This window comes from Eubalaena glacialis, chromosome 6, assembly GCF_028564815.1.
Source record: "Eubalaena glacialis isolate mEubGla1 chromosome 6, mEubGla1.1.hap2.+ XY, whole genome shotgun sequence".
NCBI lineage: Eukaryota > Metazoa > Chordata > Mammalia > Artiodactyla > Balaenidae > Eubalaena > Eubalaena glacialis.
Window position 1 is genome coordinate 133,690,348 of NC_083721.1, and position 26,284 is coordinate 133,716,631.

Genomic DNA, 26,284 nt, shown 5'->3' on the forward strand with positions numbered 1-26,284 from the left:
AAAACTCTCCACAAACAAAAGTCCAGGACCAAATGGCTTCACTGGTGAATTCCACCAAACATTCAAAGAAGAATTAATATCAAGCTTTTTCAAATTCTTCCAAAAAATATAAGAAGGGGAATCTTTTCAAAACACATTTTATGAGGCCAGTATTAGCCTGATACCAAAACCAGACAAGAGTGCCACCAAACAAAAAAAATTTTTTTTTACAGGCTAATATCCCCGATGAACATAGATGTAAAAATTCTCAACAAAATATTAGCAAACTGAATTCAGCAACACATTAAAAGGATCATATACAATGATGAAGTGAAATTTATTCCAGGGATACAGGGATGGTCCAACATCTGTAAATCAGTCAATGTGATACACCTCATTAACAAAATGAAGACAAAAATCATATGATCTCAACAGATGCATAAAAAGCATTTGACAAAATTTAAAACCATTTATAATAAAATCTCAAATCTCTCAAAAAAGCAGGTATAGAGGAAACATACCTCAACATAATTAAGGTCATATATGACAAGCCTACAGCTAAATCATAGTCAATGCTGAAAAGCTCAAAGCTTTTCCTCTAAGATCAGGAACAGGACAAGGATGTCCACTCTTACCACTTTTATTCAACATAGTATTGGAAATCCTAGCCAGAATAGTTAGGCAAGAAAAAGAAATAAAAGTCATCCAAATTGAAAAGGCAGAAGTAAAACTCACTGTTTGCAGATCACATGAAAATAGCTAGGAAACCCTAAAGACTCTATCACAAACTAATAGAACTAATTAAAGTTACTGGATACAATATCAATACACAAAAATCGATTGTTTTTTTAAATAATAACAAACTATCAAAAAGAGAAATTAAGAAAACAATCCCATATACAACTGCATCAAAAAGAATAAAATACCTAGGAATAAATTTAACCAAGGAGGTGAAAGATCTGTATATGGAAAACTACAAGACATTAATGAAAGAAACTGAAAAAGACACAAATAAATGGAAAGATATTCTATGCTCATGGATTGAAAGAATCAATATTGTTAAAACTGCCATACTATCCAAAGCAATCTACAGATTGAGTGCAATCCCTATCAAAATTCCAATGGCATTTCTCATAGAAATAAAACAAAAAATCCTAAAACTTGCATGGAACTGAATAGCCAAAGCAATCTTGAGAAAGAACAAAGCTGGAGGCACCACACTCTCTAACTTCAAAGTATATTATAAGGCTATTATTACATACAAACGGTATTATATTGGCATAAAAACGGAGACTTAGATCGATAGAATAGAACAGAGAATAGAGATCCCAGAAATAAACCCAACATATATCGTCAATTAATTTATGACAAATAAACCAAGAATATACAATGGGGAAAGGACAGTTTCTTCAATAAATGATGTTAGGAAAACTGGACAGCCACATGCAAGAGAATGAAGCTGGACCACTATCTTACACCATTCACAAAAATTAACTCAAAATGGATTAAAGACTTGAACATAAGACCTGAAACCATAAAACTCCTAGAAGAAAACATAGGCAGTAAGCTCCTTGATATAGGTCTTAGTGATGATATTTTGAATCTGCACCAAAAGCAAAAGCAAAAAAAGTAAAAGCAGCAAAAGCAAAACTACACAAGTGGGACTACATCAAACTAAAAAGCTTCTACACAGCAAAGTAAATCATCAACAACATGAAAAGGCAACTTATTGAACGGGAGAAAATAACTGCACATCATGTATCCGACAAGGGGCTGATATCCAAAATATACAAAGAACTTTTACAATTCAATAGCAAAAAAACAAACTATCCACTGAAAAAATGGGCAGAAGATCCAAATAGACATTTTTCCAAAGAAGACATACAGATGACCAACAGGTACATGAAAAAGATGGTCAACATCACTGAACATCTGGGAAATGCATATCAAAACCACAGAGATATCAACTCACACCTTGCAGAATGGCTAGTATCAAAAAGACAACAAATAACAAGTGTTGGCAAGGGTGTGGACAAAAGGGAACCCTTGTACACTTGGGTGAGAATGTTAAGTTGGTGCAACCATTATGGAAAATAGTATGGAGATGCCTCAAAAAATTAAAAATAGAACTACCATATGATCCAGTAATTCCACTCTGGGTATTTATCTGAAGAAAACAAAAAAACATTAATTCAATAAGATATATGCACCCCCCTGTTCACTGCAGCTTTATTTACAATAACAAAGATGTAGAAACAACCTAAGTATCTACTGATGAATGAATGGATAAAGAAACTGTGGTACACACACACACACACACACACACACACACACACACACATATATATAAAGAATATTATTCAGCCAAAAAATAAAAGTTGCCATATGCCACAGCATGGATAGACCTTGAAGGCATTACGCTAACTGAAATAATTCAGACAAAGAAAGGCAAATATTGTATGATCTCCCTTACATGTAGAATCTACAGAAACAAACAAAAAATTAGCTCATAAATATAGAGAACAGATTGGTGGCTGCAAGAGACAAGGCTTGGATCGGGGGGTGGGAGAAATGGGTGAACTGTGTTTTGTTTTGTTTTAAATAAATTGAATTCAAAATTTTTTAAATACTTTCTTCAACACATATTTAAGAAACATATTTATTATAAAAGGTAAGGTGAAAATATCAAAGAGTAGCAAATCATCCGCTTTACCTCTTTGTGTTTCATATCCACCTGACTCCTGAGAGCCTTAAGTTCCCGTTCACGGATGTCCAAGCAAGTTTCTAGAGCATGTGTCTGTCCTTCCCACTCAGATTTTTTATGAGCTACCATTATGTCAATCTGTTTCATGAGCTCCTGTAGTTCTGCTTCACAGGATGTCAAAAATCCCCTATAAATAAGGACAGACCCTTAAGAACATAGAACATATCTCCAAGTGGCTTTTCATCTTTCACATGTAAAAATACAGCAGATGTAAAGCTACCTGAAGTGGAACAGTGTCAACAAATAAATTATCAGAAGCAGAGAACAGGATCTCTGAGCTTTTCCTTTTAATGCTCACATAAGATGATCACTTATTCCGCAGAAGTTTGTCTTCCTCTAGTAGCCGACCTAAAGCCTAAGTCAACTGGTCAAATGCAAGGTTTATGTTTGAAGTCTGGTTTGTGAGTGAGACTTCCACAACCAACAACTAGCTCTTCTGTAACATTTTAGGGAAGCTTTCAGGAAGAATCCAGGCAAGCATATGTCACATTCTCAGATCGTCAAACAAAATAAAAAGCTTTGGAAACAAGTAGGCTATTGGGAAAATGACAATACAATTTTAAGAGCTGTTTTAAGAACCTCCATCCTTGAGCCAAATTTATTGCAACTATTTCTTTCCAACTTATTATTAGAAACTTACCGCATCCTATCTTATTGTTGTAAACTTACTGATGTCCTTCAATGTTTCAGGAGATGCCAGATGTTACAAAGGTAGAAACAGAATCGGACATAGATGTATTGGATTCAGAGGTTTCCGGGAATGGCCACAGAGAGATAACTCCTAAGGCTTAAATACTTTTTTTAAAAAAAGCATTTGTTCTTAGTGTCACAAAACCTCTATAGCCTTTTGCTTTTTAAAAGCAGAAAATTTAACTGGGATGATGGTAAGCATCCAGCTTCACACTGCTGAGATGAGGGAAACACCCCAAGGAGAGATACTGTCCACAAACACGACATGGATCAGCTTAGATTCTGCTCACACTTCTGCTTCTGTACCCAAAGCACAAAATGGTCAGAGGCATAACTCAGACATGCTTTTTAAACTCAGTGAGAAGCTTAAGGTCAAAGCTTACCCATCATGTCCTCGATTTTGTATTCCTTCCAACAAAGCCTCCATCACCAAATCCCCTTTGTTTTGGCAACTGGGAAAGCAAAGAACTCTGTCAGGAGAAAATTCATTTTTTATGTTCTAACATTCCAACTTACAAACTTAAGAATGTGAATGAAAGCATACAAATAACAATGAGAAAATGCAGCACTTCTTAAGATGACTGTAGAAGCAGTCAAGGAATATCTCTTCAAGAAATACTAGAACCAAACACATTTCAGACTAAAACACAACAATTTAAAATGATCTGAATTGCCATTGACACTCCCCCTGCACGACTGAAGTCAAATACCTCACTGTCACATCCCTACTTCCTCATGTAAGAGTGGGCCTGGGTGGAGGTGGGTTGCTAGCAGCAGAGGAACACTGACACTAACAAAATGAGAGGTCAGAGGAAAAGTGTAGCTTCTTTTAAAGAGATATTGTAAAAAGGTTAAATGCCCTGTGCTTCAACTTCTTGGTCCATCATGGGAGATCCTATTCACCCGCTAGATGACCGGCCCATGAAGCTCCTAGAACACCCTCCCTCACCTAAGAGGCAGCTACGTGGGCCCTCCCTCCTCTGCACTTCATTGCTCCTAGTCCTTAACAGGTTCTTTCATAGGAGTTACACCACCCTGGGAATGTCCTTTTGCACACCTTTTTCCCCTACTATTCAAGGGTAGAAAACCAGTTTTTTTCACGCCTGCAGCTCCAGGGCTTAGAGTAGCATTTCAACCTGGCCTGTGCTGAATGCTTTTGACTGAACTTATCTCAATTCCCCTCCCTTTTCACCTACCCCCCCCCCATGCAAACTGGTCATAGCTGGAGAACTACAGAGAAGAGTCTAGCAGAGAAAGAAGGGAAGGGAGATAAAACAGAGACACAGGAGAATGAGAAGACTGGAAAATACAACCACTACATGTTATTTGCATCTATTTCTAAAGTTACTAACAGGAGTACTAAATAACTATTCATGCACAAATATGGCAGAGAGGATTTCTTTCCAGTTGGTTTATCCTTTGTATTACACCAACATTAGACAAAATAAAAACCTAAAGAAAAACGCTTTCATGGTCTATTCCACTTTCTTTCAAACAATGATACAGTCAATTACAACATGACGCAGATTCTGTGTTTTGATCCACTCTAGGGAACTGAGAGGCAGTACATAGTTCACACAGTACCATGCAGATGGAAACCCAGGATAGATTCCTGCTCTGCAACTAAGTTGCTTTGTGTCCTTGGACTTCAGTTTTTGCCTCTATAAAGTAAGAAGCATGATCTATATAATCTGCACGGTTTCTTCCAGCTTTTTAATGGGATTCTAATAGCCAATTACATATATTCTGTATCATGCTCCTGACAACTCTACATGGGTATTTATTAAATACGTAGGAAAGTGCTCTTCCTAAGGACAGAGCTACTACAGTTATTCAAAACTATCATTAGTAAAATTATACTCCTTTAGGTCATGTTATTCTTAAAAAATACTCTTAGTAATATATATTAGAAACAGATTTAGTAACATATAATACATAATACATTTTCTGGATATTATTTAGTAATTAGGAATATTTATAATAGAAGCTAAAAGTCACTGAATACTCAACTGTTCTGCCTGTCTATATTGTCAGATTCAATCTTCATAACAATTTTAAAACATAAATACTATTACTTTGAGGAAACTGAGGCTCAGAAGGTTAAATAACTTGATTATGGTAAACTACAAACCACAGTCCTAGGATTCAAACCTAGGCAATGTGACTCCTAAGTTCCAGCCAATGTGCAATCTTTATATATTTTACAGTATTCCAGATCTTAAAATACATCAGCATATCTTCTTTTGATTTAATAATGTGTTCTTGGCATAAACAAAATCAAACCAAATTGAAAAGTCTGGACACAGGAAAAAATATACAAACTTAACTATGATGTCACCACCATGGCCACCAGGTGGCAGTAGCACAACAGTGAAAATAGTCCACATAGGGGAAAATAGCCATTTCAGAAATTAAAATCATGGTCTAAGACTTAGATAAGGAGATCTCTGTTTTTAAAAAAAAAGGTGGGGATGGGGTGGGGAGGAACCAGTAACATTCTCTGTGGAAAATAATCTTACTAATATGTAATGATCTTTTAACAATACTTTCACCATCTCCTCGAGCAGCTGACGAACACCATCATTTCTCATTCCTGAGGATCAGGTAAATAGCAAGGACTCAGATCTTCTGTGGACTTTTCTCACCCGAGTTTCTCATAGCTATATCACTGACTCCTTTCCTAACCAACCTGACCCTCATTCAGCTCCATGCACTACATCACTTGCTTTCTTTTTTGCCTGTGCCATGTGGTAATTATATAAATTTTATTCTTTATCCAAATAAATACAAATTTAAGCAATTACTGTTTGATAATCTGCTACTCCTTGCCACTAACATGAAATGTTAATGTAGTTAAATGGAAACTGTGTAGCTCTACAATTGGTACAGGACACTCAATCATTTCTGCAGTTAGACCAAGATATCAACAAACAGAAGTTATAATTACAACTCTCCTGTCGAATGAAGACTACATTAAATCAGTGAAATCCAGAATAAAATGGTTAAAGGAAATACACGCTTTTTCACCAAGTCTGGGAAGCAGGGAAAACATACTTTAAATCTTAGGGAAAAAAGAATCCAAAGAGGTTATCTAGGGACTTCCCTGGTGGTCCAGGGGTTAAGAATCCGCCTTCCAATGCAGGGGACGCGGGTTCAATCCCTGGTCGGAAAACTAAGATCCCACATGCTGCAGGGCAACTAAAGCCTGCGCACCACAACTAGAGAAGCCCGTGTGCCGCAGCGAAGACCCAGGGCAACCAAAATAAAAAAAACAAAAAACAAAGAGGGTATCTAATAATGGGCAAATCTTTGATATTCATTAACATATTGGAATTTAAGAGCTAGAAAGAACCCGAAGGGCTCCAATTTAACCTCTTTATTTTACAGATCAGGAAAAATATCCAGAGTATGCACCCAAGATCAAATTACTCACAAAATGGGACACAGGAAGAAAATAAAAACTCTGGTTAGATATGTGTACTAAGAGAAGGAATATGCCTACTCATCAAGTCTCATTTAAAGGAAGATAACAATGCTTTGTCCCTTATCTGCCTTGGTGTTACTGTGATTACAAAGATCTATGGCTATGACAGATATACTATGACTGATAAACTGTGCCTGCTCCAATAAATAATCAATATCATTTATGACTGCCCAGAAAGGTTCCTACTTAAATTTAAGGGAAAAAATTATCAGATAAAGTATCAAAGAAATTTTCCAAAATAAAAATGAAATTTTAAAACACTGTCCAAACTATGACTCAAAATCCAGAAAGAATAAGGGGCTAAGACTAAGAAATCTTAGTAGACAAAAATACACTTTTACATGGGAAAAATTCTGTAAGCAAAGCTGAAAGATAAATGACAACATTATTTGAAAGTTTTATCACAAGGGGTTAATTAATCAAATATATAAAGAGCTTCTAAAAACTGAAGGAAAAATTAAAATCTATAGAAAAATGTGCAGAAGATATGAACAAAGAGTTCTCATAAAAAGAAATGCAAATGACCTTAAATGTATGAAAACATGCTCAACCTTGTTCACAATAAGAGAAACACAAATTTAAACTACACTGAGTTACCCTTTCTTCTGTATTAGATTAATGAAAAATTAAAAGTTTGAAAATGCACTCTGATGACAAGGCTATGGGAACAGGCATTCACATACACTGTAGGCAGGAATGCAAAACGGTACAACTACTAATGGTACAACGGTACAACTACTATAGAGGAAATTCTGGCAATACTTAGCAACTGATATATATGCATTTACCCTTTGATCCAACAATGCCACTTCTAGGAATCTATCCCAAACATATGTTGGCAAGAATACAAAACCATACATGCAGAAGGATATACATTGCAGGACTATTTGCAAGAGTAGGAAACAACACAAATGCCTATCGACAGGGAACTAGTTGAATATTCATCCACCAATGGAATAATACTATGAAGCTGTGAAAAGGGAAAATGACCTCTACATACTTCTATGGTGGGATCTACAGGGCATATAATATTAGATGAAAAAAGCAAGATACAAAACAGTACATGCAAACACTGCTTTTTACCTAAGAAAGGGAAAAAATTATAGATATATATTATATATATTACATACATATAAATTATATATTATATATGTTATGTATAATATAAATATCAGAATATATTAAGGATATATAATTATATATAAATATATAATATATATAGTGTATTTGCTCCTCTGGAAGGATAAGCTCAAAGCTGGTAAATATGATGCCTATAAGGAAGGGAAATAGTCAGGGTAGAGAAAATAGGAAGCTAAACTTGTCTGGATGTATACCTTAACAGCTACTTGTTTTATAGGCACTATGCTAATGTTTTATAATAAAATGAAACAAATCCAGTTGGAAAAAAATAAAGCAGTATTGAAAAATATTGGAAACAAAATGAAATAAATCAACAATCAACTATATATCAAGTTGGCAGCCTCACCATATAACAATTTGTTTCATTGGTTTTAAAATGCAACGATTTTACTGTACATATTCCAACTGGGATACATACTAAGGACAAAAACGTGCTATACAGAAACCCTAAACATCACTCAGGAATCATATTGTTAATAGTAAAATTGGTATCACTAATTTGAAAGCATTATATATAATACAGAAAAAGTATGTTAATAGGCAAAAGAGAAAAAGATACAAATATAAAATCGTGTTTAAAAAGAACTATGAAATTAAATTGGAAATATCAGTGTGAATTCTGGATATTTCTCTTTTTAAAAAATGTACATATTTCCTAACTTTGGCCACTGTAAATCCTAAAACCAGTGACCAATCTAGTAGCAAGAGTACCTTCAGCACCCAGACTGGTCTCTAAACACCATCTCCCACTGAAAGGAACCAGGGATTCTTGGTGGCCAGAAATGTTTAAATGAGCCAGGAACATGTTTTACCAGAAAATAAGGAAACTTTCAAAGTTTACTGGTCATATCAAAGTGGACAGAAGCCAACTTAAACAGGCTGCCACTCGCCAACAACAGGACAACTTGAGAACCCCCCCCCAAAAAAAAGACTGCAGTAGGTTGAAACAGTTTAAATATATTCAAGTCTATAATTTCATGATGATAAAAAAAAAAAAAAAGGCAAAACCCTCATGGTTACCTTTGGAGGTTGCTAGGCCACCAACTCATTACTGTGCTCTGAATATAGAGGGAAAGAATTAAGCATTTTCCTTGCCTTTCCTATACAAACTGTATTTCAAATAGCTGGTGGGGTAGTCAAATAGCTGGTGAAGTAAAAAGTTCTTCTTCACAAAAAATTTCCAGCTAATAAATGCTGAAGAATGATAGAATCAGAAAATCACCGTACTGCAACCGCTAATGCAATAGTGGATACAGGCAACCTAAATCCATGAAAGGATCTCACCATTAAGTGAAAGGCTCATGGAGAATTTCATGATGGATGGACTGGGCTGACAACGCCTGAACCCACTACGATGCTCAATTTTAACATCACAGAGAGAAAACTCAGACATCATGTGCCTCCCTGGAGTGTTTTGCACCACCGATGAAATCTTGCCCTGCCCTCACCCCCACAAAAAAAGTCAAGGTTGAATCTGATCAAGCTTCTAGATCAGTGCTGTTCAACAGAACTTTACGCAATTATGGAAATATTTTACATATACACCAAACTATTGGGCCCTTGAAATGTGGCCAATGCAACTAGGGAACTGAAATTTTTAGCTTTATTTCATTTTAATTCATTTAAATAGTCACTGATGGCTGATACCTACTATATTGGACAGTGCAATTCTAGACCTTACTACCAGTTTAGAGGGAATAAAGGGAATAGATGTACAAGTTAAAGGATACCATGTGGATGCAATCAACTAAATCTAGAATGTTAGGGGAAAAAAGAGAGGCAATGAAACTGCTATATTAAAAAAGATTGAAAAGGTGTTATCAACTCAATGCAACACGTGGATCTCTACGGGATTTTGATCCAAACAAGCTACTTATAAAAATACATGTATGGGGCAAGTGGGGAAACCTGAACCCAGGCTGAATATTGACATTATGGGATTTTTATTAATTTTCATAGATGTGATGACAATACTGTGGTTTTGTAAAACTGAAAACACAAACTTAGTTCTTGAAGGAAAAAAACCTAAAGTAACATAAAAACCGAAAATTCAATTCCTGAAACCCAGGTCAATGTTGGCTTTAGCTGAATTTCAAATCAAGTTGACATATGCTTAAAAGTAGGAAGCTCTGATAAAGTGGACCACTGACGCTGTCACCATCTGCCACCACTACTACATAAGTGAGAACGGGAAGGAACAAGCAAAGGTGTTCTACCTTTTAATGGGAGGCAAGTGGCATCAGTACAATTAACATATACAATAACTATAAAGAATTGTTAAAACCTGAATACATTTTAAAGAGCAGTGTAACTGAATGTTTATAAATATCTAACCCATTTTAATTTCAGTCATTCTTACCATACTGATCACTGGTAATGATATAGTCAAAAGGCAAGAAGCTCAGGACAAAAATCAACCTAAAGAAAATACATACCCTTTGTTATATCATTAAGCTACAGCTATGATCAATATAAATATAAATATTTGAAGGTAACATGTAGCTAATGATCCTTATGATCTCCTCTTCGTATCTAGAAAATAAAATTAAATGCAAGCATGTGGGGAACTGTATAACTACAGGGCACAAATCCTACGATACTGCTTTTATTAAAGGAAGAAAAAAAATGTTAAGACTGGCTTAGGAATCGTCTGTAAAGCTCAAGGAAAACTACTCTGCAAGTAAGAGTGCTGTAACTATAAATGAAGACTAGTCGCTGAGAGCAAGCTCATCTTTACCCTGATGTTGTAAGAAACATTAAAAAAAAAAACCACATTATGAACCGAGATTTACTGCCTTCAAATACCTTCATGATTATTCTAAGAACCCGTTCCTTTTATTCCCTTACTTCATTATTTATTTCCCATCCCTGATTTGAATGGAGCAATCCATAAGTTCAGGGTTCCCCAACTTCAGTCCTTCATGATTTCTGCCACATTTCCGTACCTAATGTACTAACATTAAGATTTTTAAATCAACTCACTTTTTACAACTTGCTAAACTTCCCACCCATAAATGAACCGCTATCACCTGCCATCAAAGACCTAAGTCTCAACAATGTTAGGAAGCTAACCAGATGAGGCAGCCCAGGCGGGAGGGCTGGGCCGGGGGTCTCTCCCCTGAAGTGGAAGACTGGCCCGCGGCCGACTCCGCTCGGGGAAGATGAGCAGCTCGCCCACCCCACAGCCCTCCCGCCGGCCCGGCCTCCGGAGAAGGGCTGACCACCTGGCTGGCCCGGACAGTGCGCTGCGGCAGGCCATATCTGCCTTCGCGGGTCCGCGGAGCGTCCGCCGCGAGGCCGAGGGGTGGGGCGCCGGGGCGGACCCGGGCCGGCGGGGTCGAGCCTGGAGGCCAGCGGGCCGCTGAGGAAGCCGGCCCCGGGCCATACGGCCGCTCGGGCCGCGGCCCCACCGCAGCCAGGGCTGCCTGTGGACACTGCCGCCCCTCGCCAGTCCGACGTTCGCACATGCGGTTACGGGGATGCCGCGAGCGCGCCCCCGAAGCTTCCCGCCGTTACCTCCGGCCGGGGGCGCGCACGCGCGTCACCGCCAACCTGACGTCCAGCCACCGTCGTCTGCACGTTCGTTCCGCCCACTGCCCCCTCACTTTTAATCGAAGCAACGTCCTCCCTGCCTCCCCCTCCGCGCCTGCAAATGGGCTCACCCACATCTGGGGATCGGAGAGAAGACCGTGCCGGTCACGTGACACGGAGGGTGTGGTCCGGTGGAAGCGGGTGCCGCGCTGGGCCGGGTGCTGGTAAGGGTTTCCCGTCTCCCTAGCCTAGGTCTTGGAGAAGCGGCAGCGCGTTCGGACTTATGCTGCTTCTCTTGGCCGAGGCCGTTCTCTTCACCTCATCCTCATAACCACTCCCCTTACCGCACGTCGGGAGAGGTGGAAAGGGACTTGAGCGGCGGTCCTGGGCTTCCCCCGCTGCCGCATTTGGTATATCCTGCCTCGGGCCGGAAGCCGCGGCTTTGGGGCCGCCTCCCACACCTGTACGGATGGTGGTGGCCTGCGAGGGTCATTTTTAGCGCGGGAAAAGTTCTAGCTTTGCTACTGTAACTACACGTTTGCAGAGCTCTAAAACAGAGATGGATAAAACTGCCCTGCCCCGGGGAACGTACGTACCGCCTGTCTGGGAAGACCCTGTGACGGGCAGTGTAACAAGCTTCCGATGGGGACCATTCACTGCGCCCAGGGAACTATGGGGCCCGCGGAGGGGCGGGGACCGCGTTCTCCTTGGCGCTTAGAGAAAGTTCCTGCAGGAGGCGACCTGGGAGCTAACTTTTTAGACTGACTGGGGGTTAGCTGGGGAAAAAAGGAACAAGATACTGCATTCCAAGCATTGGGATAGCCACATGTGTAAAAAAAATTTTGTTCAGGAAAGTGGTAATGGCTTATTCTGGCAAGTGTGGCAAAGTGCTTGGGACAGTGGCCGTGTCCTGGTCATTGCACGCCTTATGCTTTCCACCCTTCCAGCTCCTGAAGAGTGAAGGCATCTTAGCGCCTAATTCTGGAAATGGGATATTGACCCCGATGAGCTGACGCCCAACTTTGAGATTGGAAGGAAGAGTAGGTGTTAGTGATGGGGCAAAGAGACCTTTAAGTGCAAAGGTTGGAAAGTATGACAGGGTTAGAGGTGTTTGGAAGAGGGATAGGTGGGAAAAGATTGAGGCCAGATTGGGGGAAGCTATGGTGAGTCGTTGATACAAAATTTACACACAGCAATTGGAAACACTAATGCCTGAGCAATCAGTCACAAAGACGACCTAACTTGTTTAGTGGATCATGAGGACAAGAAAGAACCGGTCAAGGGCAGAATGTGTGCTGAAGCTGGAGTGATCTGAGAAAACTTTACAGAAAGGTGGAATCTGTGTGACTGGGAAAATCAGCTGGGAGGGACTATGGTCTTATAAATAAACTGCAACCTGACCCAGATGAGATGAGTCTTTCCCAGGGTGAGATCATGCCAAAATTCACATTCAGGCTAAAAAGCCTGGAGAATCCTACTGATGGATTACATCATCTCCTCAGCCTTCATGTTTAAGAAATAATCTTTTTGGCTTACAGATCTGGCAAGATCAAAGCTGCAGGAGAATGGACAGTGAGGTACAGAGAGATGGAAGGATCTTGGACTTGATTGACGATGCTTGGCGAGAAGACAAGCTGCCTTATGAGGATGTTGCAATACCACTGGTAGGCTGTAATTTGTGCTGAGGGTGATAGGTTAAAGGTATGATCTGGTAGACCCTAGTAGGGGTAGGATATCAAGACAAATAAACTAGTAAGGCAAAGAAATCAAAGCTGCGGAGTCCTCTAACTCTAGAAGCTTCTGGAGAACATTTAGCTTGACTTTGTATTTGAAGAGAAATGTGGTTCAGAGGGCTGACGTGACCAGCTCAGTTAGGGGGTCATTCCAGAACTAGAACCCAGGTCTTCTGAGCCATGTTCTGTCCACCACAAAAAAGCTAGTAAACCAAATAGTGAAAGTTTAATGCACACAATGAGGAGGAACAAGAAGCAGTGGCGTATGCACTTTATTTCTTCTCTACCTGTGGTTTGTCAGTTGACATTTTTAGAAACTCACATTTTTAGAACACATACCTATTCTAGGTTCCCTGGAAAATATTTGGAAGAGACCTGGCTTTTCTTCTTTTGCATTTAGACCATCACGCTCTTTTCTTTCCTGACCTCTGGAAAATTCTCCTGAGATGAGTTTGTTAAACCTCACGTAATAAGTGATCTAAAAACATTTTGCTTGAATAAATATTTATTAAAAATCCTATTTATGTCACAGAGGCCTAGCAAGGAGAACAGAGACTGTTTTTCTTTAGAGCCTGCCAATTGCAAAGAGCCGTTAATAAAATAGAGCTTGCAGGCAGACCGTGTGCTGCTGCCATTTACATTTTCATCTAAGAATAAGAGGTAATATGTTCAGTGAATAATACACGTAACAACAAGTAACAGCTTAGTTCAAGTTTAGAAAAATAGTCAGAAGAGCATAATGAGAATTATAGCTCCACTTATTGAATACCTGTTTTGTGTCATAGACCAAGGTTGAAATCTGACATACATTATCTGTATCCTTAAAACACCCTTCAAGGGTGGTGGTGGTCTACCCACTGTACAGGAAGGAAACAGGATCAAAGAGGGGAACTTGCCCAAAGGTTGGTAGCCAATAAGTTGGACTTCACGCCGAAGTCTGTGAGGCTCCAGATCCTGTCCGGTGGTGGTTCCTTCATTCCGCAAGCAATTCTTGAAGCCTACTGTGTGCCTTAAGACTTGGTAAACATAAGTACAGTTTCTGCCCCTCAGAGTCTAGAGAGGCAACATATATCAATAAATAATTGTAATAGTAAGTGTTCTAAGTGAGGGTTGTGAACAGCTATGTAGTGTCAGAAGTGGCTGATTGCCTGGTGGGCATCAGGAAGGGCTTCAGAGAGAAAAATCACATTTAAGCTGGTCATAGGGAGGAAGAGGTTTAGTGAGGGTAGACAAGGGCCAACCAGCAGAGGAGACAGATGTGCAAAGTCTCAGAGTTTTAAACTGCTTTGGGAGATGATGAGGCAATTCAGTGTGGATGGAGGATATACTTCTCATAAAAGGTAGGGAGAAAAGTTGGTCTTGGACCCAATTTTGAGAGGAGCATTTGATGCCATGCTTAGCCCTCATCCTGAGGATATCCAGGAGTGAGTGGTCTTCAAAGTAGAGATCTGCCATGCTCAAATATATTAGAAAATCAGTTTAGCAGCATTGTTAGAGAATGTGTGCCAAGGAGAAAGGGGCCAGTGATAGGGCAAAGAGACCAATTAGGAAGCTAATGCAGTGTCTAGGCAAGGGAGGAGGACCTAAACAAAAGCAAGAAAGTGGAGGGGAATTGCTGAATTCTGGACATGCTAATAGCAGGATTTGGGGACCATTTGTGTGGAAGGGGTTGAGGGAGATGTAGATTTCCATGCTGACTTCCAAGTTGTAGCCTGGCCCTGTTGCTAATCTGTGTTTTTTCCCAGGACTTGTGATTCTAAGACAATGTTTGTGTCGTTAGCTTTTGCTGCTGCCTAACAAATAACCCCAAAACATAGTGGCTTAAAACAACCGTTATTTATGTCATGATTTTGTCATTCAGCTGAGAGAATCTTGTGATCTTTGCCAGCTCGGTTGATCTCTGCTGGACTTGGTGGTGTTTTGCAGTCGGCCAGCAGGCTGGCTGGAGGCTGGGATGATGAGCTGACTAGGCCACAGTCTCATGATCCAGCAGATTAGCCCAGACTTCACAATCATTTTAGGGTTCTAAGAGCAGCATGAGAGGAAACTGCAAGGCTTCATGGAGCCTAGGCCAAGAAGTCACATGATCAGTCCCAGTGCAAGATTGGGGAAATAGTGCCTTTTCATAAGAGTGGCTACAAAGAATTGTGGCCATTTTTGCAGTACCCCACAATAGATGGTTGTTGTGTTCACGATACTTTATGATACTTCGTGTTTGTTTTCCAGGCATATATGCAATTTTATATGTTGGCATTCATTGCAAGAGATAATAGTGACCAAATGAAAAACGTGTTATTTTAGAACAAGATGAAAATTAAATAATACCTGAATTAAATAATTGATTAACCAAGGATTTGTTTATGCTTTGTCAGCTGTAAGTAGTTATTGAAACAAAACTTTCTCTTTGCAGTATTGCTTTAGAGAAAATGGTAGTTCCTTTCAATTTGTACAAGTATGTTTGAATCTGAGTATTTGTAGAGCAAGATGTGATTCAAACATACTTGTACATATTGTAATTAAATCATTTTATTCATATTGAACATCACTTTGAAGGAAAAAAGTTATTGTATTCATATACTGCACATTGGAGTCCAGTGGGAAATCGTAAGTCTGGATATTGAATAACAGTTAGCTACCCTTAAATAAAAGTCTAAATTCAGATAACTGAAAAGAAATATATTGGTATCAGTGAATTCTAGTACGAAGCAGAGTTCCAGTAGTAATAAATTTAAATTTAAAATACAAGGAAACTATCAAAAACTTCTCACCACACGCCAAAAAATGGTGAACTATGCAAGGCGATGGATGTGTTAACTAGCCTTATTGCAGTTATCATTTCACAATATATATGTATATCCAGTCATCACATTGTACATTTTAAACTTACACAATGTTATATGTAAATTAAATCTCAGTAAAGCTGGAAATATATAAGAAAACTACCCCAGATTCTACACTAAGTGTGGCCCATGGCTTACCATTTTAAGAAAGTTGCGGGTAGGCTATGTTGTTTTATGTTGCCCTGCTCCACCACTAGGGGGAAGCCTCATCTATAGTGTTACATTTTCAGTGCTCCTACCTCCATTATAATATAGGCACATTGGATACAGGATCGTTTTGAATACCTTTCTTGTGCTTAAGGAACATGCCAGCAAATGTGGTATTCTATAAAGCAGCCTTCCCAAAAAAAGATTTAGTATTGGCTTTTTTCAGTGTTCCTAGCTGCTAGTAAGGATGACAGGTAGTCCGTGCACTGGATACCCCACGCAGTGCTGGGCACCTGACCTGCATTTCCTCATTTAGCCCTCACAGCAGTCCTGTGAGATGATGACTACTTTTTTCTCTCATTGCCTAAGAGGAAGCAAAGGCTGCAAGGGTCTGAATACCTTGCCTGAGTAACCCAACAAATGGTGGAGTCATGGCCTTGGATCCCAGTGGCTCCCAGAAGCCTGTGTCCTGAGCCTTTTGCCACGCTGCCTGCCACACAAGTACCAGAGTCATAATGCCATCACTCCCGGCTGGAGACGGATGGGGCACGTTTGAGCGCGACTTGTGATGTTTCCTCACATTTTTTTCATTCTAGCTCTTTCCTTAGGATACACTTCTATGCTGCCTGTTTCTAGGAACTCACAGGTTTTAATTCCAAGTGCTCTTGAGTTGTAAGGGGTTAACGTAGAGTGTAACATCGTCCTGAATGTCCATTGTACCTTTTCAGAATGAGCTTCCTGAACCTGAACAGGACAATGGTGGCACCACAGAGTCTGTTAAAGAACAAGAAATGAAGTGGACTGACTTGGCCTTACAGTACCTCCATGAGAACGTTCCCCCCATTGGAAACTGACGCCTGGCTCCTTGTTCATCCACAGATTTTTTTTAAATACACAGATACAAAATGTTTTCTTTCAGCCTCCTAATTTGAATCTTTTAGTGTTAGATCAACGCTCAAAAATGTACAACTAATTTTGTGGCCACAAAATGCAATGTGAAAATACACAACCAGAACGAGAAGCTGATTGCGATTTCTTGGGATTGCAGAATATCTGACCCTTTGAACCTAAAGTTCTTCATTGACTAGCTAGTATTTGAGCATGATTCATTAAACATTTGCCTTTAACTCTGATTTTGCTTTACTGTCAGTTTAACACTTCCCAACTACTTATATGTGTCCTGTGACACAGGTGATTGAAGATACGAGAGGGAAAGGCGAAGAACAACGAAGCCAGACATGAGAATTAACTTATCATATACCCCCATTCTGAGAATCATCTGAGTGGGTGTGTGTGGAGTCTGTAGATGTAATGGACATATAGATGGCCCATTCGCTGACTACTGGGGTTCCTAAGATTCCCCATGATATTTTCAAACTTTGGATAAATTTACAAATTAAAAGCTATCTTGACAGTTAACCCCTGCTCTCCCTCCAACTTCCTTTGGTGCCGCTGGAAAGGCAAGATAGACCACTAGTTTTATCCAGTAACAGGATTTCTTATTTTCTCAAAGCCCTTTCAGATATAACTGAAGCACCATGGAGTCAATATTTAGTTACACGTTTGTGAAAGAACTTGTATTTTGAAAAACGCATTGATGGACATCATTATCTCCTAGAATTATTTGCCTCTTTTATGTGGTATCTCTCTTGTTCTCTCCCCAGATTGTAAACTCTGTGGGAAGAGGCCCTGGCTTTTACATCTGTATCCCTCATTGAAAAACTGGAAACACTGAATAATTGAAATCTCTCTTCTCATTGTTTTTTTAACTGGGTCATTTTATTTACGTACCTTTTAGGAGTAGGAAGTATACCACAAAACAAATGGGCCAATTTTAGGGTTTCGATCAGAAACATGGTTGTAACAACTCACCTGACATCCAGACACACCCAGGCTGATCTCCTTATGGATCAGTGACTTGCCTAGAAGTCATTTATCTCAGAATAAAGACCCCAAGTCAGCAGTCCCTCAATAACTGAAGACAGACAACCCACTAGAAAAGAGAATTATGATGTTCAGAAAAAGCATTTTATACCGAGAGAAAACAAAGCTTTTCAAAAAATTAAAGTACCTAAAATTCCACAGTTCTTCCATGTTCTAGTTAAATGAGGGCTTTACTACAACTTTATTTGTGGTATATAATACCTAAAACACTGACATCTGGATATTAGGAGATGTTCATATGAATCCAGCCTTGCTTGTGGACCCAGCCTTTCCCAGGAGTACTGGTAGACCAGTGAAATATGAAAGCTGTCTGGATTTCAGCTGAATCAGAATTAGGCTTGTAAGACAGGCAGCTGTTGGTTTATCTGCTTGGCTTGTGACCCTTATCTGAGAACTGCCCCCACGCCAAGTTTGTGACCTGTGATGTGGTGACGGACCCATAACTCATGAGGAATTAGGTGACAAATTCTGGGCCAAATTGTCAACTGCAGCTTTGGAATCTGCCCATCTAGGACTGGCTTGAGGATGATGGGCACAAGAGATGCTAGGCTGCCGTTGTCGGGTGCCTTTTCAACCTTATGTGCCAGAATACCCAAGGAGGAAAGTGTCTGCAGAGGGAGGCTGAGAGGCTGTGTCCCTATAGCTTTCCAGTTGGTTCCTGCGCCTTGGTTCCTGTAACTTTTGAGTTCAAAGCATGTGTGTTGCTCTCCTCTATGGGAGGCACCTCACTTGGTGCTGAGAATGTGGCAGTGAACAAAATAAGTATGGCTTCTGCCTTCATTTAGTGAGGGAAACAAGCATTAAACCAATAGGCATACAAATCTTTGATTTTAAATTGTGACACATGCTAGGAAGAAAAAATAGAATATGTCCCTTAGGTTCCTAGAAGCAAAATCTGAAGCAGTTTCTTGTGCAAGGAATTTATTGAGATTGTGCGCTCAGGAGAAACCTGTGAGGGAAGCAGGGTAGGGCAGGGGAAGAACCTGAGCAAAGATGTGGCTTCAGCTGGAGTCTGGCCTCTGCCTGATCCCACAGGAGCTACAGAGCATGATGTTACCAAGAGTCTTCCCACCTTGAAGCAAGATCCTAGGCCTTCGTGTTGGCGGTAGTCAGCCATTGGCTCTGCCCTCCCTCCGTCCCCCAGGGAGGGCATAACCAGGTGTTGCCAGGGGACAGGGCTCTCCAGGGAACAGTGCATCTCCTGGCAGCCAACACAGTCAGGGAATGGGTGTACAGACAGACGGGGCAAAGGGGATCTGGGCCCCAGCAGTGACTATTGCAGGGTATAGGGAGTATGACTGGGGACCTGATTTATATTAGATAATCACAGCAAAACTTTGTGATAAGTAGCTTTTATAGCACGTAATTTCAAATATTTTGTATTTGAATTTTTTCCATTGTCCAAGGAAGTGGCCAGGTCCTTAGTGCTTCCTGTTCACAGCAGAGAGCATGTGCTCAAAACCAACCCTACCCCCTTTTGGGCAGCAGGGGAGGGAGGGAGAGGAGGAGCCTCTTAGGAGTAGTGGAAGTCTGCGCCCCAGTGGCTGGTGGTACCCAGGGAGATGGTGAACTTCAGAGGCTTGCGGTTTGGGGGAGCCCCAAAGGAAACCTGAAGTCAACCTGAGTCTCCCAGCTTGGGCAAAGACACCCTAGCACTGGAACCACCTCCTTCAAGGGCCCCTCAGAGTTGACGGTGAGGATAGCAGCAGGGACACAGATGGACTGGAGAGTAGAGGTCCTCACCCATTTTCAAGCTCATTTATGAACATCCTAAATGCTTGTGAGACCCTGAAAGAGGAAAGGATGCCTCAGGGACCACAGATCTAATTTCTGCTGCAGCACAGCAGAATGGAGCCGAAAAGATTTAATTTGCTCTGAAGAAAATAAGAAAACATGATATTTCTTGTACCCTCCTTGAGTTTGTGGGCCAACACCTGACGGATGGGTAGGAGTAGCCAGGGGAAGAATTGGGGGGTGAGGATTGATGGCCAAGAGCAAATTGCATAAAGCTCAGAGGTGGAGCTGGCGTCCCGAAGAAGGTGGGTGGGGAGGCAGGAGGAGGTGGAGGAGTGGCCTGATCAGGTTTTATTTTTTTTAACATAAGTCACTCTGGGTTTGAGCAGGTAAGAGCAGAAGTGGAAAGACAGAAGAGCTTTGCCTTGGCTCAAGTGAGGGATGATGATGGCTTGAACCAGCAATATGGGGGCGGCAGTAGAGGGACTTGGAGTATCTTAGAGGTCATTGCCCACAAGTGCCAGGTGAGAGGTACGTGTCAGGAAGCCAGCACCCCGGATGGTGGTTGTGTGGTTCAATAGAGACTCGGGTGCCCAGTGTGAGTGGTAACCTGTGACCAAGGGGGAAATTCTCTGAGCCAGACACAGGACTCTGGGTGCAGCCTCTGTCCTCTAGCAATGGAGAATCTGGTCCAGGAGCTGCCCATCCTTTGAAGTCCAACTTAAACCCACTTCTTAATAATATAGTAACAATAATACAGTTAACTGAGCGCTTCTTTGTGTTTTAGACACGTGACCTCCAGCCCTCATGTCCACTTTTTAAGGTGGATATTTTTGTTTTTAGAGAATGAGTCTCAATTCTCCATAAATCAGTCGTGTTTATTATTTATTTATTTATTTATTTATTTATTTAGCTGGGTCGGATCTTAGTTGCGGCATGTAGGATCTTTCGTTGTGGCGCACGGGCTTCTCTCTCTAGTTGTGGCGCATGGGTTCCAAGAGTGTGGGCTCTGTAGTTTACGGCACGCGGGCTCTCTAGTTGAGGCGCAAGAGCTCAGTAGTTGTGGTGCGTGGGCTTAGCTGCCCTGCAGCATGTGGGATCCTAGTTCCCCGACCAGGGATCGAACCTGCGTCCTCTGCATTGGTAGGCGGATTCTTTACCACTGGACCACCAGGGAAGTCCCTAAGGTGGATATTATTGTCCTCATTGATCAAGTGATGGCAGCTTAAAATTGAATAACTCATTCCAAGTTAAAGTCACTCAAATAGTAAATGGGTTCCAACCTAGGCTGTCTGATCCTAAAATCTGTGTCCTCTTCCTGGACCACGTGACGTCCCCTGAAAAACCTTCTGTGACCACTGCATTCTGAAATGGAAAGAAAATCCTATTGTATCATTTAGAACTTCCAAATGTCTACCTTCTTTTACAATTGAGATAAAAATAAAACTGAAAATTTTTTACTAGGAATGTAGGAGTCATGAAACATTTAAAAATTCAACCTATTACCAAACCTATATATAATTCATATAACTCATAATTTTACCACCATGAGTCATGTTGTTGTCACTGGTTTGTGTACAAGGTCAAATGCCTAAGATGTGTTTTCAGATTTTGGTGCTTTGACAGTTTGATGTCAATGTCCCCAGCAGGAGGCGCTCAATTCCTTTAAGAAAGTCAGAAGTGCTGGCGGAACTTTAAGTAAACTCTAACTCAAGATCCTGAATAAATGTGGTGTTTTGCTTGGGAGCGATTCTGCATATCTGGATCCCCAGTGTGCTGGGTCAGGGTTTGTGTGAGTCCCCGGGATTCTGGCTGGCCAGAATGGACTGGACAGCTCACCTAGTGGGCTTCTCACTCCTGCTCTGTGGGGGGCCCAGAGGGCACGTGGAGGGTGCGGGGAGTTCAGAATTTGGGTTACAGAAGAAGGTAGCCAGAATCAGGCGGTTTGCCCACCTGTGACCCCAGCTTATACTCATAGTCCGGCCTAGGGACTCTTTACTATGCCGTTTCCCAGCTCTTTGTGTTAAGTTATTTGGAGATGTTAGGTACCATCCTGGAATGATCTATTAGACTCTAGAAAGACTGTTTGTTTCCCAAATCTTCCTTCCTTGATGTGGCCTTCATCCCCCAGTCCACTGCCACGCTGCATCTCATCCATGGGCTCCTCTGGGAAGTAGTGGGGGAGGTTAGGGGCTGGCGGGGAAAAGCAGCTGCGCAAACTCTTGAGGGGACTTCACCTCTGTGGCCTTCCTGGGCTTGGCCTCTGCACCTGAGCCAACCAGGACTGGCTTCGTGGGCACACAACCTGTGCAGACATACAGGCCCTGCACGCAGCAGGCCCTGCTGTGGCTCTGTTGAAACCAGTAATCATTTTTGAACAAGTGGCCCACATTTTCATTTTGTACTGGGGTCCGTAAATTCTGTAGCTGGTCCTTGGCAACCATCTGTAGGGGTTCCACCTTGGTAGTGAGAATTCAAGACACCATGAGCATTGGCCTTTGGGGTGACAGAAAAGCAGGCAGGTCCAGGAAAAGCAAGAGAAAAGCTGGTGCAGACCTCCAGGCTTCCTGCGGAGTCCTGAAATGTATTCTGGCTCCTCACCAAATCCTACAAGTGCAGTTGCTGAAATTGTTTCCTGAGCTCCTCTGTCATTCTTGCTGCCTGATAGCTGACACTGGGGTGAGGGGTATGTATAGAAATGCTAGAAGTGCAGCAAGACAGATTTTTGTGGATGGCTAAGAGAACCTGAAGAGAGGTGATCACCCAATCCCAGGCATGTTCTTGCCCAAATTTCATCTGGAGCTCGGCCAACTACTATATGGATGTGCACTCTGTCGCCCTGGGTACAGCAATGCAGCTGGCTCACGATACAGCCTCTGACCAAGTAAGAGGAGAAGCACAACTACAGAGCTGGGAACCACCGTCAACACATTCCTTCGTGACGGGTTCTACCTAGGTTTTTATTTAGTTTACCCTTCTGTGTTAAGCCATATGAAAAAGCTGTTTTTATAGGTCGAAATCTTCAGTCACAATTTCCTCTGTCTTTAGCTGATATTCTTACCTAGAGCCAACTGTGCATGAATACACCCAAAGACACATACACACACAGCGCACACAAACCAGATTTGATGGGGGAGGTGAGGAGTTGGCAAAGGGTGGAGAATGTGAAAACAGCCAAATGACTGGAAAGGAAGTGAGGGAGGTTGATGCATAAACCCATCCCAGTGATTCCATGCCTCCTCTAGTGACTCAGCTCCCCTTTATCGTCGCGCCACCACCCAAGGCCAAAGGGGTTTTCCTCCGCCCTTGCCATGGTCCTGCCTCCATTCTCCTGACACCTCTGCCCATGCAGCTCAGTCTCAAGCACTACCTGCTGCCCCCACCACCGTGCTCACAGACTGGTACTCACTCTACCTGGCAGGCAGTCTAACTGTGAGGTCTTCTTGAGGAAGAGCGAGGTGGCAGCGTCCCTGCCTCTCTGCCAGTGGGGACACCCTTACATCTGTCATCCAATAAGACCCTCCGCCGCCTACCCCAGCTCAGCCCAGACAGATGGGAACAGGCCTGCCTGCTGAGGCCCTCTCTTCAGGCCCATCTTCCTGGCTTTCGCCTTCCCAGCCGCTCCCCTCCCAGCTCAGGCTCTCAACTCCCAGGGCTATGCAGATGTTGGGAGATACTCCTTCTGCCCCACTCACAGCTCCTGCTCAGCCAGGGCTGCCCAGTGCTGACAAATCCAAGCTCTTAGCCGGGGAGTACAGGCAACAGAGGCTTCAGGAGTACAAGGAGTACAGTACGGGCTGCAGGGTTCCCGATGGACTGGACTCAAGACAGGAGTGGAAGGGCTGTGGCTCTGGTCGCCCCTCCTCCCATTGATTGCTTCCTGCCTCTTTCACCAGGTTTCAGTCTTTCTCTAAAATCAATCAAGGAATCAGTCTTTCTCTGTGTATGTTCCTATTTCTCTTTCTTGCTATTTTTCTCCCTTTCTCTTATTCAAGCATTTATCTAAATATCTTCCTCTATACATTAGACTTATCTTTCTTCTTTCATGTTGCAAATTCCTTTAAAGTAGAACTCACATCACATTTGCATCTTGTTTTATTTTACATAATAGTTACTTATATGAAATTACATATAAGTAAAGCATATATAGGCTGCTGCAAAGTATAGTGGCTAAAAGTACAGACTTCGGAGGCAGAAAGACCTAGGTTGCAAACCCAGCGTAGAAAAAAAAAAAAAGCCAGCGTAGCACATCTGGTGCCCATCCTCAAATAAGTTATTTACCTTTCTGAACCAGAGTTTCCATGTTGGAAATTGGGTTGACAATACTGCTTACATGATGGCTTATTGGAGGATTAAATGAGACAATGCAAGTAAAGTGCTTAGAACAGTTTCTGGCACATGGGAAGCACTTGATAAATATTAGCTCTTATTTGTTTTCAATATAATAAAATAAGCATTTCCAAAAAAATTCTACACTGATACTCAGAAGTCAAGCAAAGAATAATTCATTTTATTATGTAGATAATTAGTCCCCCCAAATCCTCGGGGATTATTTTATATAATAGAACCAGCAATGAATTAGAAGGCAAAACATCTGGGTTCAAGTTCTAGCTCTATTACTTACCAGCTGTGTGACCAGGAGCCTGCCTGTCAACCTCTCTGAGCCTACATCACAGGGTTAGGGAATAAAATGAGTACAATAAATTCAAAACTGTTTTGTAGTTATAAAGAACTGTATACACTTACATTAGATATCTTAATTTATTTACTTCATAAATTCACAATTTATTCTAAAATTCATGTTTCATATAGCTCTTAACATATGTGCTAATTTAAGCATAATAAATGTACATGTAGGTATATCTGTATGCGAATGTACATAAACATGTTTTTATAAGTCTGGAAGGAAAGACAGCAAATTATTGGCAGTGGTTGCCTCTTGGAACAATATTAGACCGGCCAAGAAGGAAATTGTCACATCTTACTCTATCTTCTTCTGGAAAAGGATAGTGTTAGGGTTATGGGTAACTTTTGAAAATTATAATGTAGATATTGTGAAAATCAGAATGACATTGCTTTTTTAAAAAGTATTTCCACTGCCTTTGAATAAAGATTTGGAACGTACATTAAAACTTGTGTCAGCATTCAGTAACTCATTCTACTGACGTTCAGCAGGAACACCAGCTCTGTGTGAAGCACTCTGGGAGATGCAAAAGTAGATCAGATGTGGGATTTTACCTGAGATTACAACAGATCAGATAAGACACTTAGACAAAGAGTCATAATCTAAGAAGAAAGTGGTCAGTGTGCTTGGTGTACTATAAATGCTCAGTAAATACTTACTGGATAGATGGACACAGGGATGGATGGATGGATGGATGGATGGATGGGTGGATGGATGGATGGAGATATAAAGATAATGCCATGAAAGAAGGAAGGCAGAAGAGGAATAGGTCTAGAGCTGAGGGAATTTAGAAAAGCTTTGTAGAAAAGATAGCCTTTGAAAGACAGGCTGGTTTTGGACATCTAGAGATGAAAAGGGGAATTGGGAACGTCCCTTAGTGATGATATCCTGTCATTCCTGATTCAATCCCAGTTTTTCCTTCCCTCTCTCACTTCCTTCCAACTAAGAGGCAGAGCTGGTATGTTTGGAAACATGTGAGAAATTTTGGTGTTACAGTGACTGGGGTGGTGGGGAAGGGAGGTGTCAAAGGCTACTGCTGCATTTAGTGGTATTTTGGCCAGAGCTGTTAAATATACTGCAGTAAAGAATTATTCTAAAATATTGATAGTGACCACATTGAGAAATACCAGTTGGTGAGAGAAGCATCATAAACGATTATTACAGTGTCATAAAGAAAGTGCTGACAAAGATATATGCACATGTTTTCTGCTTTTGTCAGCCAAATCAAATGTTGTGACCTCTCTTCTAGGCAAACGAGGAGGGAAATAAGATTGGAAAGGCCCATGGTGGGCGTTGAGCAGGCAGAGGGCTAGTCCACAGAGATTAAACCTAAGTATTGAAGAAAAGGAGGCTCAATCAAGGTCGTTGATTAGGGGAATGATCTTGTCATACCTCTGCTTTAAAAAATGCCAAACCCCTATTTTAAAGAGAACCAAAATGTGAAGTGATAACAAGTTAATTTTTTTAAAGCTTTACCCTGGTTCTGCTTAGCAAAAGCTAAGCAGTCATTCTATATTTTTTAAACTTCTGCAAATTTAAAGTATAATAAAGTAAATTCATTCAACAAATTATGCTGGGACAACTGGCTTTCCATGTGGGAAAATAAAACCTAGG

General features: G+C 41.2%; 2 protein-coding genes across 13 annotated transcripts in view; one reads left to right on the plus strand and one right to left on the minus strand.

Moving 5' to 3' along the window:
- The window catches only part of CEP63 (centrosomal protein 63), an 85,853-nt gene extending 73,899 nt beyond the window's left edge, over positions 1-11,954 (minus strand). For 2 of the 11 annotated variants that reach the window (XM_061194636.1, XM_061194635.1), the window contains exons 1-3: positions 11,282-11,513; positions 3,817-3,885; positions 2,693-2,870 (exon numbers count right to left, since the gene is read on the minus strand). In XM_061194636.1, the coding sequence (XP_061050619.1) occupies positions 2,693-2,870; positions 3,817-3,885; positions 11,282-11,442 (408 nt within the window). In that variant the 5' untranslated portion in view covers positions 11,443-11,513. The other 9 variants (XM_061194637.1, XM_061194643.1, XM_061194644.1 and 6 more) reach the window with 9 other exon arrangements.
- On the plus strand, positions 11,677-17,218 carry ANAPC13 (anaphase promoting complex subunit 13). 2 transcript variants are annotated; one of them, XM_061194646.1, is made up of 3 exons: positions 11,677-11,812; positions 13,127-13,252; positions 17,037-17,218. In XM_061194646.1, exons 2-3 carry the CDS (start codon positions 13,154-13,156, stop codon positions 17,160-17,162), a joined length of 225 nt encoding a protein of 74 aa, XP_061050629.1. In that variant the 5' UTR covers positions 11,677-11,812; positions 13,127-13,153; the 3' UTR covers positions 17,163-17,218. The 2 variants fall into 2 exon arrangements, with proteins under 2 accessions (XP_061050629.1, XP_061050630.1); XM_061194647.1 differs by lacking the exon at positions 11,677-11,812 and adding an exon at positions 12,108-12,176.
- The last annotated feature ends 9,066 nt before the right edge of the window (positions 17,219-26,284 follow it).